This window comes from Poecilia formosa, unplaced genomic scaffold, assembly GCF_000485575.1.
Source record: "Poecilia formosa unplaced genomic scaffold, Poecilia_formosa-5.1.2 Scaffold143, whole genome shotgun sequence".
Classification (NCBI taxonomy): Eukaryota; Metazoa; Chordata; class Actinopteri; order Cyprinodontiformes; family Poeciliidae; genus Poecilia; species Poecilia formosa.
Window position 1 is genome coordinate 54002 of NW_006800082.1, and position 17062 is coordinate 71063.

The 17062-nt window shown below is 40.3% G+C and overlaps 1 protein-coding gene and 1 long non-coding RNA gene across 4 annotated transcripts in view; both read right to left on the minus strand.

The window, feature by feature from the left end:
- The window catches only part of tlcd3a (TLC domain containing 3A), a 25505-nt gene extending 11810 nt beyond the window's left edge, over positions 1–13695 (minus strand). Inside the window, exons 1-2 of the mRNA XM_007562952.2 lie at positions 12777–13695; positions 2409–2495 (exon numbers count right to left, since the gene is read on the minus strand). Coding sequence (XP_007563014.1) covers positions 2409–2495; positions 12777–12898 — 209 coding nt within the window. The 5' untranslated portion in view covers positions 12899–13695. The remainder of the gene's footprint in view (positions 1–2408; positions 2496–12776) is intronic.
- LOC107837471 (uncharacterized) lies at positions 2504–8392 on the minus strand. Of its 3 annotated transcripts, none has more exons than XR_001663478.1 (3): positions 5885–8392; positions 5010–5765; positions 2504–4860 (listed from the first exon to the last, which is right to left on the minus strand). It is a non-coding gene; the product is annotated as an uncharacterized LOC107837471 (long non-coding RNA). The 3 variants fall into 3 exon arrangements; XR_001663479.1 differs by having other exon boundaries at positions 5010–5567; positions 5656–8392; XR_001663480.1 differs by having other exon boundaries at positions 2504–4717; positions 4806–4860; positions 5010–8392.
- Positions 13696–17062: the final 3367 nt, after the last annotated feature.

A 17062-nucleotide genomic window follows, 5' to 3' on the forward strand; every position in this document is an offset into this window, starting at 1 on the left:
TCGGTGACCGATCGATCGGCACACCTCTACTTAAAATAACATAAAATCAGCGTAATGCGTGACTCCGAGGAGAGCGCGAAAGCTCCTCACCAGGCTGAACCTGCATGATCAGGTTAGCACTGCTCGTTATCCACAAACGCTCCGGCCAACCGGGACCACAGACAAACTTTACAGGGAAGACAGACACAGAGCCACACGCTGGGCAGTGTGTTGAGATGTAAACACGCTATCCAGCGTGTTTACATCTCAACATATAATTGTTCGTTCACAAAGATAAATTATCACAAAGATAAATCATTCTCACCGCTCCACGACGTGCCTCTGAATTCGCTACAAGTTATTCCTGTGGTTCACATTGAGCTGCGCAACCAGAGCTAACGGGGCGGGTTTTAAACTCTTACCTAGAGTTCTCCAAAGGATCATTATTCCTCACAGTAGGTTTATGTAAATATCCATACAGGTCAGCCTGTGTCCAGTTTGAGTGAAAGGAGCCGCGCGCGATCCGCCCTGAGGTATAGAAGCGGCAGCGCGCGAGGCAAAGCGCAGAGGCGCCAGCGGTGTGATTGGTCTGCGCGCTGTCGGCTTTAAATGCATAAACTATAAACCTATTAGGCCTGTCACGATAACAAATTTTGCTGAGCAATTAATTGTCTAAAAAATTATTGAGATAAACGATAATATTGACTAATAATGCATGCGATTTCCTGCCATAGATAGATACACTTTATTTTCAAAAGAACACATAATACTGGGACTGATAAACTAAATAAACAAAACAATCAAAAACAAAAATAAAATTGATTCTCAGTCTCCATTAACAAAAAACTTACTTAAATAAAAACTAAACAACATAAAGCCAAAGTGGAAATAAATACTGCATTCAACCAAAAAAGTGCAGATTATAACGTCTGTATACTATATTGCCCTTCAGTAATCACTAGATTTAAATAGAGAAGATGGGCACATCCGACTACCCAATGCAGTAGTTCACACTACACGATTTTTTACCCCCATTTTGCCCTTATGACAATCTTAGAATGTTGGACGATCCAAGATGGTCGCTGGTGATTTCGTAACCGATCATCCTGCAGTGTGTGGTGTGTTACGGCAGATCGTCGTGGCCGCTCCGATCTAAATCAGAGGTTTTCCCCGACTGGGAGCTTAACGCTGAATGTGACAGGTAGCCAATCAGAATGCACGGATTCTCCACTGGCTTTTTGAGGGGAAATTACAGAGGGGAATCCCAAACAGCTGACACAGCGCAACCGAAGTCCAGTGGACATCGGAGATGATATGTGGAAACAACATTAATATTTATTTCACATTTAGTGCAAAGAATATAGAAATGACAAGGAGAGGAGTTGGAGCCAAATTGCTACCGCAGTTGATAAACCCGGTAAGTTTTCAGTTGTTCTTCGTTAACGTGACATAAATAGGTTATAATGATTTTCATTCAGTCAGGACTTTACGCTGACTCTAGCCACATGGATCACAGGTAGATTCTAGTAAAGCATTGATTAATGCCTGATTTTAAAATTAGTTAACTGGACTTGTAGCCATTATTTTGTGCCCATGTGGCTGGACACCACACGGCACAATCGAACCGTTATACCTAGGATTTCTGTCGCTAATGTGTGGTCTCAGGTTTTGAAAATGGGCCGACAGTCGGCTAACAACTCGTGTAGTGTGCGCTGGACATTACACTAAGGAAATGAGGAAGGGAGGGTCAGTGGAGAGCACCGGAGCTGAGCCTTTTTCATTCAGTGTCATCAACAGAAAGAAAAAAAGGCAGGAAGAGACGATAAAGCCGATAATTAAAATGAGGTCGATAGGTTTAATTTATCGTGCGATTAATTGATATATCGTTTATCGCGACAGGCCTAAAAACCTATCTATTATAAACCTAATCTTTAGGAATATATCTGCTCTGCTAGTGAAATGCTAAGAGCAAAAGAGACACTTGCAGCCCAGCTTTAAAAGACAAACAAAAGGAAAAAAAACGATTTTTTGTGTGTGTGTGTGTGTGTTTTCTTTTAATTTTCCTAGAAACGTAAACAAGCAACGCTTAGCCTGGTGGCGGGGCTAGTAAAGCATGGCGGGCCGCCAGCCTTATAATACACTGGGGGAAACCCTGTAAAGGAAATAAACTCAAGTGTATCTACTGAAATTAAAACGGCTATTGTTCTTATTAAATAAAAACTGTTATTATTATTACTAATCTATGTGCAGATAAAAGGTTTTTAAAAACAGTTTCTCTCATACTAGCCGTTATCATCTGTTTATCCAAAGTAAAGCCAAGTACTGAACGTAAGATATTTACTGCTCATAATGTCTCCAAACAGTCCCACTAAAACATGCTGGAAGAAAATTTAATTTGAGCTACAAGGACTATAAGAATAAAATCTGACCTGTCATAAATTATGTTGCTGCTGCATGAGGAAACGACGATGATCCCCGTTGTTGTTGCCATGACAGCGTGGATGGAGGACACCAGCCTGCAAAGAAAGACTTGGGTTCATTATTATCATTACCTGAAAAAATTATAACTTTAATAAGAATTAATGCTCCAGACAAGATGGCCTCCAGGGAACGTCTGTGCATCAGAACATTTTTAACGGTTCGCGTTTTCTGGGTCAAAATTCATAGAATCAGAACAAGCAGCTGGTAAACTGTCAATAAATAACCAGCGTTTAATATTATGATATTAATCAGTCCGTTTATAACGGAGGAATCAGCTAACAGGAAGTTTTCCTCTGGGATCCTGCAGGATGGATGAGCTCCAGGTGCCACAAGATTTTACACATTTATGGTACAAACATTAAAACTCAGAGAAATCTTCAGAAATAAGAACACAGATTTTAAATATAATGGGGACTGATCTGCTGCTCTGCTGTAACCACAGCTTCATAAAGTGGACAGAGGTCAAGTTGTAGGCCACTCTTAGCGTAGCATAACATAGCATAGCATAGCGTAGCACGGTTGGATTAGCGTCGCCTGTTTCCTCCCTCTTTGCCCAGAGCGGTGACCCAAGAGAAGTTGCGTCTTTAACCAGCTCTGTGACCTCTGGGAAGCCAGCGATGAAGGGACAGAGCAGCAGGATGAAGGCGAGTGATGTCGGAGTGGGACCTCTGGTTACATCACCAGGCTGTGAATGGGAGCTTCAGCTGGGACCGGCTCTGCTGCTGGCGACGCTCCAGCTTGGCAGCACCAACACTAAGCTCCTTTAAAATCTGAAAACATTTCATTTAATCCCTCCCCCCCGCTCTGGAGCTGTAATAGCTCCGTTTACACAACACTTTGTTGAATAATGATTTCCTCTGATGGATGTGCATAACAAACGCACATTGATGAGGGGAACTGGCTTTACTGGTACAGCTTAAAATTGAATCTCACATTTAGATAAGAGCTTTTTTTCCCCCCTCACTTTCCTTTCAAAATATTTTTTTTTTACAAATTACAGAAAACATTACAAAAGAGGTTTTTATTTCAAACATCCATGTCTTGCACAATGGAATACTTGTTTGTTTTTTGTTTTTGATTTTTTTTTACAAGAATAGTCATAATATTAGCAGGTTAAAAACAACTAATAGAAAAACATCTTAATGTTCAAAAAAAAAGTTATTTTAACAAGAAAAATGGTTGTATAATTTCCCAAGGGCCAGTTTCTGCAACCGAGGATAAGACTGCCAGGGTGCCTTCCCTCGGCTACCGCACATCCCACACTGCACCTGACTCCTTTGGCCCCTCTCAAGGATACAAGCGGCCGAAATGGGTTTCCACTCACATTACTACCTCATTGCTACCTTGTTCCGCCCGCGGTTTGAGTTTGTTACGACCACAAAACGACCTCATTGCTGCCTCATTCCGCCCACCTTATGACCTCGATGCTATATTGTGCCGCCCACATTACGACTTCGTTCCACCCACCTTACGACCTCATTGCTACCGCATTCCGCCCACCTTATGACCTTGTTGCTATTGTATTCCGCCCACGTTACGACCTTGTTTTGACCTAGTTCCGGCCAACTTACAACCTCATTCCGCTCACCTTACGACTTCATTCCGCCCACATTCCGAACTCAATTTGACCTTGTTACCTCGTTTCCCACCTTATGACCTCGTTGCTACCTTTTTCCGCATGGTTTTTGACTTTGTTCTGCCCACGTTACGACCTCATTGCTGCTTCGTTCTGCCTGCGTTTTCACTTCGTTCCGCCCACGTTCCGACCTCGGTTTGACCTCCTTTCGTCCACCTTATGACCTTGTTGCTACCTTATGCCACTGACGATACGACTTCATTCCGCCCACGCTACAACTTCATTGCTGCCTCGTTCCGCTCACCATATGACCTCATTGGTACCTTGTTCCGCCTACGTTCTGACATCGTCCCGCCCACATTACGACTTCGTTCTGCCTACGTTATGACCTCATTGCTGCCTCGTTCTGCTCACGTTAAGACCTTGTTTTGACCTAGTTCCGGCCAAATTACAACCTCATTCTGCCCACCTTGCGACTTCATTCCGCCCACTTTCTGAACTCGTTTTGACCTTGTTACCTCGTTTCCCACCTTATGACCTCATTGCTACCTTTTTCCGCACTGATTTTGACTTCGTTCCGCCCACGTTCCGACCTCGTTTTGACCTCCTTTCGTCCACCATATGACCTTGTTGCTACCTTGTTCTGCCCGTGTTTTGAATTCGTTCCGCCCATCTTATGACCTCATTGCTATCTTGTGCCGCCGACGTTACGACTTTGTTCCACCCACGTCACGACGTCATTGCTGCCTCGTTCCGCCCACCTTATGACCTCATTGCTACCTTGTTCTGCCTGCGCTCTGACTTTGTTCCGCCTACATTATGACCTGACTGCTATATTGTGCCGCTGACGTTACGACTTCATTCCACCCACGTTCCGAACTCGTTTTGACCTTAATACCTCGTTTCCCACCTTATGACCTCGTTGCTACCTCGTCCCGCCCACGTTAGAACTTCGTTCTGCCTACGTTATGACCTCATTGCTGCCTCCTTCCATCCACCTTATGACCTCGTTGCTAACTTGTGCCGCTGACGTTACGACTACGATCCGCCCACGTTACGACCTCATTGCTACCATATTCCGTCCACCTTATGACCTCGTTGCTATATTGTACCGCCCACGTTACGACCTCGTTTTGACCTAGTTCCGCCCAACTTACAACCTCATTTCACGCATGTTACGACTTCGTTCCGCCCACATTACGACCACAAAACGACTTCATTACTGCCTCGTTCCGCCGACCTTATGACCTCGTGGCTAGCTTGAGCCGCCCACGTTATGACTTCGTTCCGCTCACGTTACTTCGTTCCGCCCACGTTACGATCTCATTGCTGCCTCATTCCGCCCAACGTACAACCTCGTTCCGCGCACGTTACGACTTCGTTCCGCGCACGTTACAACCACAGAACGACCTCATTACTGCCTCTTTCCGCCCACATTATGACCTCGTTGCTATCTTGAGCCGCCCACGTTACGACTTCGTTCCGCCCACGTTACAACCTCATTGCTACAGTATTCCGCCCACCTTATGACCTCATTGCTATTTTGTGCCAGCGACGTTACCACTTCGTTCTGTCCACGTTATGACCTGACTGCTGCCTCGTTCTGCCTACCTTATGACCTCATTGCTACCTTGTTCCGCCTCCATTCTGACTTCACCCTGCCCATATTACGACTTTGTTCCGCCTACGTTATGACCTCATTGTTGCCTCATTCCGCCCACCTTATGACCTCATTGCTACCGTTCCGTCCACGTCACAACTTCTTTCCACCTACGTTATGACCTCATTGCTTCCTCGTTCCGTCTACCTTATGACCTCATTGCTACCGTATTCCGTCCACCTTATGACCTCGTTGCTATATTGTGCCGCCGACGTTACAACTTCGTTTTGCCCATGTTACGACCCCATTGCTGCCTCGTTACGCCCACCTTATGACCTTGTTACTAGCTTTTTCCTGCATGGGTTTTGACTTTGTGCCTCCCACATTACGACCTTGTTCTGCCCACCTTATGAACTCGTTGCTACCGTATTTCGCCCATGTTACTTCTTCGTTGCCATCTTGTGCGGCTCACGTTGCGACCTCATTGCTACCTCATTCTGCCAACCTAATGACCTCATTGCTACCGTACATCTTGTGCTGCCCACGTTACGACTTCATTCCGCCCACGTTACGACCTCATCACTGCCTCGTTCGGTCCACCTTACCACCTCGTTGCTACCTTGTTCCGCTCGCTGTTTGAGTTCGTTCTGCCCATGTTACGACCTCATTGCTTCCTCGTTCCACCCACCTTACAACCTCATTGCACCCACCATACAACCTCGTTGCTACCTTTTTCCACCCACCTTGCAACCTCGTTTTGAACCTTGTTTAGCCACGTTATGACCTCGTTCCAACCACCTTACGACCTCGTTCCGCCCACGTTCCGACCTCATTTTGCACCCGTTCCGACCATGTTATGACCTCGTTGCTACCTCATTCCAGCCACCTTATAACCCTTGTTCCGCCCACGTTACAACCTTGTTTTGAACTCCTTTCGCCCACGTCACGGCCTACTTGCTTTGTCGTTCCGCCAATGTTACGGATTCAGTGCTACCTCATTCCGCCCACGTTGCTACTTCGTTCCGCCCACGTTGCTACCTTGTTTGTTTCGCCCACGTTGCTACCTCATTCTTGTAATGAAAAAAGAAAAGAATCTTGCCTGTCCCGAATTCAAAGTCCAAATAAACAGAAGTTTTAAAACAAATGGCCACCCTGGACCACTGAACTATGGAAACGAGGAGAAAAACATGCAAAAACTAAATGTTCAATAACCAAAAACTTAAATAATTGATAAAAATCAATTTACAGTCCAACCCTGTTTACTGGTTTAACTGGAGGAGAGACTGAGGCTTCGTTCACACAGCAGGTCTTTATGTTCTTAATTTTTTGCTGAAATCTGTTTTGTTTTCTGTGGTTTTCATGATACTAATTAAATGCAACCGCAGTCAGACTTGACAGCTCACAACCTAAAAAGCGACCTGAATGTGTTGAGGAATGCAGAAGGCACACAGCAGAGGAAGTAAGAAGTAACAAACTTGCACACCCAATGGTGGGTCTGTGCCTTACTAGAGGCACCAAACTCCAAACATCCATTTTTGTTCCCATTTCATGAAGGAAGTTACGGTCAGCGTCGTCTTCTGAAGTTTTGTGTAATTTCAGTAGTTCTTGATACAGTTCCCCCACAAGTGAAGAGGGAAACAGGTTGCTCAAAGGGATTGGTTGATTTAACTCAGAGCAGAGAGAAAGAGAACCAGCTGGAGATGGAACAGTTGATAAAGTTTTGGTCTCAAATATACCAAGACTATCGGTCTATCAAGAGGAAAAACATCCTAAAAGTTCACAAAGTTTGTAAAAAATGTGAAAGAGTAAGTTGTTTTCCCAAGAAGACGGGTTTTCAGTTCAGATTTGCTCATTTTGAAGAAGAAAACCCTAAAAGTTGCTGGTTGAAACCACAGACTGGAGGAAGGGAATATGGCCAAACATTTCCCCCTCCAGTCCCGCTGCTGCTCTGACTGTGTGGCTGCACGCCGTGTCACAAGACCCAGATTTCACACAGTCTGCCGTTCATTCATCGTGTCCGCCAGTAACCCCCCCCGCTGACGAAACTCTGAGGTCGATGGGGTGAGCAGAGCGAGGAGGGAAAAGGAGAAATGCCCGGCTTTATGCTCCTGCTGCATCAGGCCGGGCTACCTCAGTGTTTCCTTCCTATAGGCTGCTGCTGCTGCTACTCAGCCTAGCAGAGCCCAAAGCTTGGTACTGGAGCCAGTTATAATCCTCCAGGATCGGAACAGGAAGTCTCTCTCTACATTAGAACCACATCATCTGATAAATGGATGCTGCCACATCACTGAGTGCCTGAACAGCGGTTAATCAGTTAGAAAACAGGAAATTATGTTGATGATCTTGTTTATGTTGAAGCACTTCTTGATCAATGGAAGGAGAATAAATGAGATCGACTAAACAGTTCATCGATTGTCGATTGTGATCTGAACCAGTTCGTTTTATGTCCAGTTCTTCAAAAGGGAAAAAAAAAGATTGATGTTATTCACAAAACCACAAACTTCCTCCAGAAATACCAAAGAGTGAAGATGATCTGCTGAGTCAGCTTTTTAATTAGTGAAAATGGTTAGAAATTTGTTGCAATGTTATTGCAAGTAAAGCATGTTTCAAAGATTAAAATTTGAAGGGGAAAATGCATTTCAAAAATAAAACTTTTAAAAATTCCTTAATCAAAAATTCAATCATTAAATTTCAATCATGAAATATATGCAGTTAGCTATTTTTAAAATGTTTTTTTTCTTTCAAATAATTTTCAATTTTTTATTTTTTCAAATTTTAATTTGTCAAATTATTTTTTCAGATTTTATTTTTTCAAATTGTATTTTTAAGATTAATTTTTTATTTTTTTAGTTTAGGAATTTTCTTTCAGGTTTTATTTTCTTACGACTTTATTTCGTTTTAGAAATTATTTTTCTTATATTTTTTTGGTTTTTTTCTTCAAAACATTTTTCAAACTTTTCTTTTTTTAAAGAAGTTATAATTTTCCTCTAGTTTCCCTCCTTCACTGCTTTGGTTGGTGCCACATTGAAGCCATTAAGACACATTTAACAGAAGGTGATACCGCGGCTGTCGGGACGGTAACTGGAGCTGGGTCACCGTGCCTTCAGCCCAGCTGTAGTAATCAGGTTGCATAACGCTGGTAATGTGACTCTTGTTGGAGTTTCTTCTGCATCACTCAGACAAACTCATCACTTTGTGTTTACACGCCAAACAAAACGGAGCCAAACTTATTATCAGATAAACTTATTATCTCCATAAAGAAGCTGGACCAGGACTTCAGCCGCAATTTGCTATTCTTCTCTTGCGTTTGCCGCCAATTTCCTGTGGAGGTTTTATGCGAATACTTTATACCGCATGTCTAGCGCCACTTACAAGGCTGGAGGATTCATTTTTTAAAAGTTTTAAATGCTGTTTTGGACAATAAATTAATTAATCTTATGATAAATTAAAACAAGTATCAATAATTTCATCTGCATGATTGTTTTTCCATTTTCTCTGTACAAAAAACTGGATGATAAAAGTCTTCAGCCTTAAACTTTGGTCTTTAGTATCTTCTGTTTTTGAAGGATAATCTTGTTTACAGAGACTTCATAATTCATTTTATTTGTTATTTCTATTGTTTTGGATATTTAAAATGTCTTCCAGTTCCAGTGTTAAATGTTCATTAGAATCTAAAGTTAATTATCTTTGACAATGTGTTTTTGCATTATTAAGCCATTATCATAATACTGCAAAATGGTCTAAAAACAATAATCTGTTTATCACAATAACTTCAGGGACACTTTGTCGTCCAGGAAGGATTTTATAATGTCAGTCCTAATTATGATAAAACTGGTGATAAGTCTCATTTATTATGTCTTTTTTAGATAACTGTGACTGTGTGTCACAGATATTAAAGCTTCACAAACACAAATCCTGCTCTTAGAAATTGTTCCCATTTATTAAACGTTTCTTTTGGAAGCTTGTTAAACAAAATAAAGTGCGATTTGTGTCCCTAATCTGTACACACTAAGTATTTCATTTTCAAACTTATTGATATTGATACACTCCATGAACAGTGGAGAACATTTAAAAAATACCAACAATACAGACTGTTTTGGAAGATTTTAAACATTATTAATTGGAATTTATTGTGACAGTAACAAATCAAAAGTCTTATAATAAAGTTTACTGTACTAAATGGTAAATCATGAGATAAATGCTCACCACTAATGCATATTTTTAAATTAACCTACTTATTGTTTTTATAACCACCATATTTACCTTTAAATTTTGACCTTTCTGTACAGTGTTTTGCTCTGTATCCTTTTACATATCTTATTTTCTTATCTTTCTGTGAGTCTATTTGCTTTGACTGTGTGACCCTTTGCTGCGGAAAATTTGTACTTCATGTTGAAGGACCAGTAAATTCTTCACATTTTTTCACATTAGACCTGCTGTATTAGGGTAAAATCATCGTTTGAAAAGTGCTGCTTGTATTTCCTCGGTTATTTTTGCCTGATATCAGCATTATTGATGATCTGAAGCTAAACTACATTGAGGAAACATCAGAGATGATTCCTGGATTTCTCCTCTGAGGAATAATAGACATTGTTTCTGTGGCGGATGAACAGGGCGTCTTCCCCTGGGGCGTGAATGCTGCTCCGGCCAGGCTCTCCGCTGGCTGAGCATTAGGAAATGAGCTGAAGCATTGCTCACTAACAGGGTTCAGGATTAACCGGACTGACAGCAGAAATGATTGTCCCGCTGACCCGGCTCACTACAAACAGCAACCATCACTGAGGAGGGAACCGTTTACATTTAGGGAACTCCTTAAGACAAATTTAACTTCCCAGAAATAAACAACTAACCTGTCACAATAAGGAATAAATCAATTAATCACAATCATACGTTAAAATAAGCTCAACAATTGGATAATAACTGTGACAGAGATGATCCTCTGCAATGTGTAAAAAAGTGTGATTTGTATCACTAAATTGCACGTGGTGACTGTATTTTCAGAATTATTGGAGCTTCTATTGATCAGAGGAGAAAAAGTAAAACTATCAATCTGATCATATGAACAGATTAGGTTTTAAACATTTTTAATTGGAATTTATGACAATGATAAATCAAAATTCTTATCAAAGCAAGAAATTCATCATGATAAACTATACGATAAGCACCCAATCCTAATGTAGCCGCTAGTTTGCACCAGAGCCGGACAACAAATCAATAACAATATCTATCACCAAAGACGTGATCAATATCAATAGATAATTTATCTGATAAAATATTCTAGAATATTCACTGAGCTCTGATCCAAAACCGCACGGATCTGGGAGATGAAGGAAGAGTACAGACTTTAGCTGCTCAATCTCTTACGGCTAGCTTAGCTACATTGGTAGAATCAGTCACTCTTTGGTTACCTAGCAACAACCTGCAGGGTTGTTGCTAGGTAACCAACAGCTTCAAGTCTGTTCAGCTTCAAGTCCGACTCCCCTCCCCAACTCTGGTTACCTAGCAACAGTCTGCTGAGTAACTGGCACAGCAGCACTTTAAGGTTTCCCCACCCCTAAAAACTAATCGATAATTATTAGAAAAATTTGTCAAGGAGTAAAAAACAAAACAACCAAAGCGCTAACACGGAACACCAACAATAGGAGGCGAGAACTGACTGCAGTTTTCTGGCTGATCACCAATCTCTAAAATGTCTGACCATACGATTTTGGCTGATGCAGATTTTTATTTTCTGGAAAGTTGCTAAATACAAAGACGCTATACGACTACGTCGGCAAACCACCAATCTCCAATCTCCCAAATTTAAGAAAATCGGTTCAGACATATCGGTCGATCAATTTATTGGTGCATCCCGATCACATGACCAAACAAACACAACATAACCAACCTTATCCCTTCTCCATCAGCATCAAGATGGCTACAAACATCGGTCGTTAATGTCAACCCAGTTTTACTCCCTATTGATCTATCCGTCTGCCATCGTCCTGTATTACTTTATATTTTCAGAGCTTCTTGTAATCAACTGAATCTGGCTATACATGAACTAAAAGGAGGAATCATGAAGACTAAAGTTAATATTTATACTGAACACGTTGGAACTGCTGATGGAAACATTTCTAACGTGGCCATTGTTTTGGTAGGTGAGGATTATCGTTAGACAGTGAAAGCTCAGCAGCAGTTAGAAAATCCTGCTGGTTTCCAGTCTGGAGGTGAAGAGTGGCCCAGTTAGGTATGATGTCATACTTCCTGTTGATGACATCATTGGGGAGTGAGGTCTAACCTCTGACCTGACAAAACTGTGTGAGAGAGGGAGGACACAGGAAAGGAAAGGATGAAGGCAACAAGGAAGGAAACGGTTTAATAAACAAGGAAAGAAGGTAGGAAACAAAGAATGGAAAGAGGCAGAAACAAGGAACAGAAAGTTGGAAGAAACAAAAAAAACTGGAAAGTAGGTAGAAACAAGGATTTAAAAAAGGAAAGATGACAGGAAAAGGGACTTAAAAAAAGGTAGGAGACTAAGAACGAAAGGAGGTAGAAACAAAGAAAAATGGCAGAAAATAAGGATTTATAAAACAAGAAAACAAATAGGAGCAAGGAAGGAAACAATGGTAGAAAAAAGGAAGGAAAGGAAAGGAGGAAGGAAGGAAAAAAAACAAATGGAAGGCAGGATAACTGAGAAATGGAAGGAAGAAAACTGAGTATATAACGGGACAAATAAGTTTAGAGATATATTTCCCAGCCCAATTTATTATTCCATAAATGTTGGAGTGTAATCCCGGTGTGTAGGTGAGTAATCCCAGTCTACATGTGACCTAATCCCATCAACATTCCCATGTAAACCCAGAACCAAGACGTTTCTCACACTTTGCTTTTTTCCCTGCAGGGACCCATAGTTTGGATGCGCGGTGACATTTATGTAATAATGCGTCCAGTGAGCAAAAAGCCAACTAAACCTCGGCAGGAGCAGGAAACCCCCCCGGCAGGATGAAATATTCCCGTTTCAGGAACATTTCCTCTGCCGGGGGAAGAAAGTGCAGCAGCGCAGCCAGCTAACTGGATGAGAGCGACCGTTACTAGCTTAAACCCCGATAATCAGCCAAGACGTTCCGAAAACAGCCGAACCGAACCGAGTCATATTACCTCTCGCTGACCAGAACCACGTCGGCATCGGTCCAGTGTTTGAACACAGCGGGCAGAATCTTCCTGAAGACGAAGAAAAGACCGGGGAAAACTACAGCCCCGCATGCTAAAACTTGCCACATCCTGCCGGTGTTTTCCTTCCAACCTGTCCCGGAGACCTGGCCTTCTCTGCCCCGCTCGGCTGTCCGCGAATCCCGCTCGGTTACAGCCTGCGGCGGTGAGGCATTTCCACGGGGCAGAGCTTCGGTGCTTTTTTCACCGGGAACGGTCTAACATCTCCGCACAGTCACAGTGAAGAGAAGCGCAGCAGCAGCAGCAGCGGAGTCGATGCTGAGCTCCTTATCTAACGCTTACACTCCACTTCCGCTCAGGGGACCAACACAATAAAGCACGGCCGGAAATGCTTTTACTTTGAAGAGCTGCGGTATTAACACGTTAGATGTTTACCTTGACATTCAGTGGATGAATGGATGGATGGGCTGATTTGGAAAAGTGCTTCTTCTGCTTAAAATTACTACTTTGTAATTATGTTACTTGTATTCATTTTTAATACGACAATTTGCATTCATGTCTGTCTGATTACTTTATTTTTAAAATATTAAGTCACACAATCAGGTCATTTACTTAGGACTCAGGGGATCTTTTTACCACTTGTTTACTCTTACTTCAGTAATTTATTGACTACTGGTATTTCAGTATATTTGTAACAGTTTATAATTAAGTAAAAAAAAAACAAACAATATATGTACACATCCTGGCTTTTACATATTTTAAATAACATAACATTAATGCTGATTTCTGAATTTCTCTGCTGTTCCACTGTTTTTACAGTCATTTATTGTAAATAGTCTCTTTTTAATACTCAAATATGCACAATTTCTCATTTTTAAAAATTAACCTTCTAAGTTGCATATTCCATTGAATAGGAAGTCATTATTTTATTTTATAAACAGTATTTATGTTGAATTTTTGCCCTTACTGTTCAGTATGTTGCTTTTATTCTGTATTTGTATATTTTAATATTCATGTCTTTGTGTTAGGATGGCCCTTTGCGGCTGGAGGAAGTAGGAGACTTGAGGCAGAGAAACTGTGCAAACCCACTGGGTGTTTATTCACCAACATTTAACAGACACACAACCCTGTTTACAGTGGCCTAGGGTCTTAGCAGCAACACACACTGTGGCCAACATGCAGCCTTTTATAGTCGCTGGCTGTTCCAATTCACAAACCCACCAAGAAATGGGGTAAAACAAAATACATACACACAAAGTTTGACAAAGTAACTAACTAAATCCTCAGAATAATATATATTGCCAAATACTATTAATTTTAAGCATCTCTAAAACACATTTTTATCAATATAAATATAAATCCAACATTAAATTTATAAAATGCCTAGCTCTACTGCTCCCCCTCTTTCATCTGCCTTGGTCTCTTCTGGAACCTTTAAAAGGTGCTCAGGCCCCCAGGGAATCTTTTAGCCTGAACACCCTGCAGAGGAAGAGAGAGGTAAGCCACACCCACACAAAGCCTTCAAACAATCACAATACTTATATTATCCTTTTGTTTGTATTTTAACAGGACACCATCAGTTCCAGCTGAGATGCAACTGAATAAAACACACAATCAATAAATCATTTCAATCTGTTTGTATCTGTTTCATTTCATTCATCATGCATTTCTTTTATCATTTAACACATTTCAAGTGTTGTGCCGCCAAGTAATGAAGACCTTCATTACACTTTGTCTGAATTTACATGCTTTGATTGCCTGTCACTTTTTCTGCTGTTGCATTTGGAACAATAAAGCGTATTTCTATTCTATTGTAAGCATATAGTAGTTCTCCTTTTAACCACATGGGGGCAGTGCAAGTTGTCTATAACCTTGAAGATTTGATTTTTGCCTATAATTCTCAGCAGGACTGATGAGGTTGGATTTGCTGCCTCAACAGAAGGGATGTTAATGATTAAACGAAAATATATGAAGCAGAAAAAGAGATGTCTGATATTCTAATTATTTCTTTACCTGAATCCAATGTATCCATGTTAGTGATGAAATCAGGTTAAGATTGTGTTTTTTGCCATGTACATCATACTGGTGTTACTATTGTTGTTGATTTTAACCTGCAGGAGTAGCAAACAAGCAAAGATGCTCTAATTAATTGGTATTTTGAAATGCAGAATGGTATTTAAGTGTGGCATGTTAAAATTAATGTAACTATTTAAATGTAACACCTGCAGACAAACACTGAATTTACAGGAAAATTCAAGTTTTATATCTTTTGTTTCTACATGTGGAACAGAAAGTGTAGAATGTGTGTAAAATTGCTCTTGGGGGCCCCTGGTGGTGTTGGGGCTCTAAGCAGCTGCTTAGTTCGCATGCTGCTTGGGCCAGCTCTGGATGAAATCCATGAGAAAACAATGATAGAAGAAATGTCACCTTTTTAACTGGTTTAATGTGTAGAAACTCCTTCCTGATAAGTGCTCCAATATGTTAACAGCTGTTTTCTGCTCAACACCAAGAGAAACTGGACAGATGATAATGCACCAAACTCAGTTAAAGTTAAATATTACCAGCTAAACCAAGTAAATCAGACCTTGTGCGACAGATTTATGTGTATACCAAAAACATAGAAATACAAAGGTTCTGGCTCAGAAATAGCAACTAATGCTTTAAAAATGTTAATGCACTAAAACCTAGGAAATTAATTAACAGTGATTCTTGAGAATAGGGACAAAACAGGTCATAGAACCTGTTTTGGACAAAATTTGAATAAAATATACACAAAATATAATTTTTTCAAATTATATTTCAAATAAATTACTCAACTAACCTGGGTCATGTGATCACAACAATGTATATTTTCCAGGTATTTGCTGAATATTTTTTTTATTTTAAACATTGTAGTTGGTGGATGATGCCTGTAAAAGCCCTTGTCCAGGAGCAGAACTCAATACATTATAATAGTTTAAAATAATTTAAAAAATACTAAAATTAAATATTGTGACAATTAAGTATAAGTAGTCATATAAATAATTATAGAGGTATCAATAAATTGAATTAAAAATCATTTTATATATATTTTCCAACTCCTTTGAAATTTGTCCCTAGTTTTTGTCAACACCGTCAGAAATGAAAAGAATGTAAAAAAATCAGGCATTATTGGGGGCACCAGAACTTCTGAGGACCCCATGACGTCGTCTTTTCTCTTCCTTTGCTAAGAGGGCTAGTTAGCTCTGGTTAGCTTATGCTATTCTTTTGTTTTTTCTTCTGTTTTATTCCTAAGTTGCTTGTCACAACCATGATGTGTCAACACCATAACTGACAATTTACAAAACTTTGATGAAATTTTGTGAAATAAAAGCTTAATTTTGGTATACTGTAAAGATTTCATGGATCTGATGAGCTACAATATGGCCTCCTTCAGATTAACATCATATAAATTGAGGTAGTTTGGCTTTTTCAAAATCCTAAATAAACATCAGAATGTCAGTCAATATTCCACTTATTATGGCTGAAAAGCAAATCAAAACAAAATCATTTTTGAGGTAGAGTGGAGAAACCACAATGCAAAAGAAAGAAAGTTCAAGAGTGAATCTGAAACTAAAGTATGGATCTTACACATTAGTCTTGGTCGACATTATTGATATTTTGGATCAATACCAGTAGAATCTGCCCAAGCTGCATTTGTTCTGTCGAGCTTCAAATATCCACAGATTTTCAGTGGATAATTTTGTGTAAATAGTGTCTGTGAATAGACAGATGTCCACTGTAGTCAGGTTTTGACGGCAGGTGTAAACTGGATGGAATAAAACAAATGTTAGCTTTACTCTGTTCACAGTTATGCAACAAGATTATCGCTCGGTAATAGTTTCTTTCACTCTGTTTAATCACTTGAGATTCAATAAAGCATCTGATAAGAAAAAATTTAATCTGAAGCTTTAAATGCCAGTATATACCTTCTTTTAGTTACAGCATCATCAAATGTCTTTGAGTGGTTTAAAAACAAAGTGGTAATTTTTTACCTTATAGACGATTCTCATTGTCCTCATTAGTGTTAAGATGAATAAAAAGCAGTCACAGAGACAGGAAAAAGGTCAGTGTTTTTTTTTTATATTAGAACATATCTTTTTATTACCATTTAGCAACAGGAACTACAAGGAGCAGCTCCAGATAAGCGTAATAAACCTGGCGGATAACAAACTGGAATTTGCTACTTGATACTTCCTTAAGATTCATTATTGCCACCAACGTGACGGAGTCGCGTTTCCTCAGAAACTAAACCA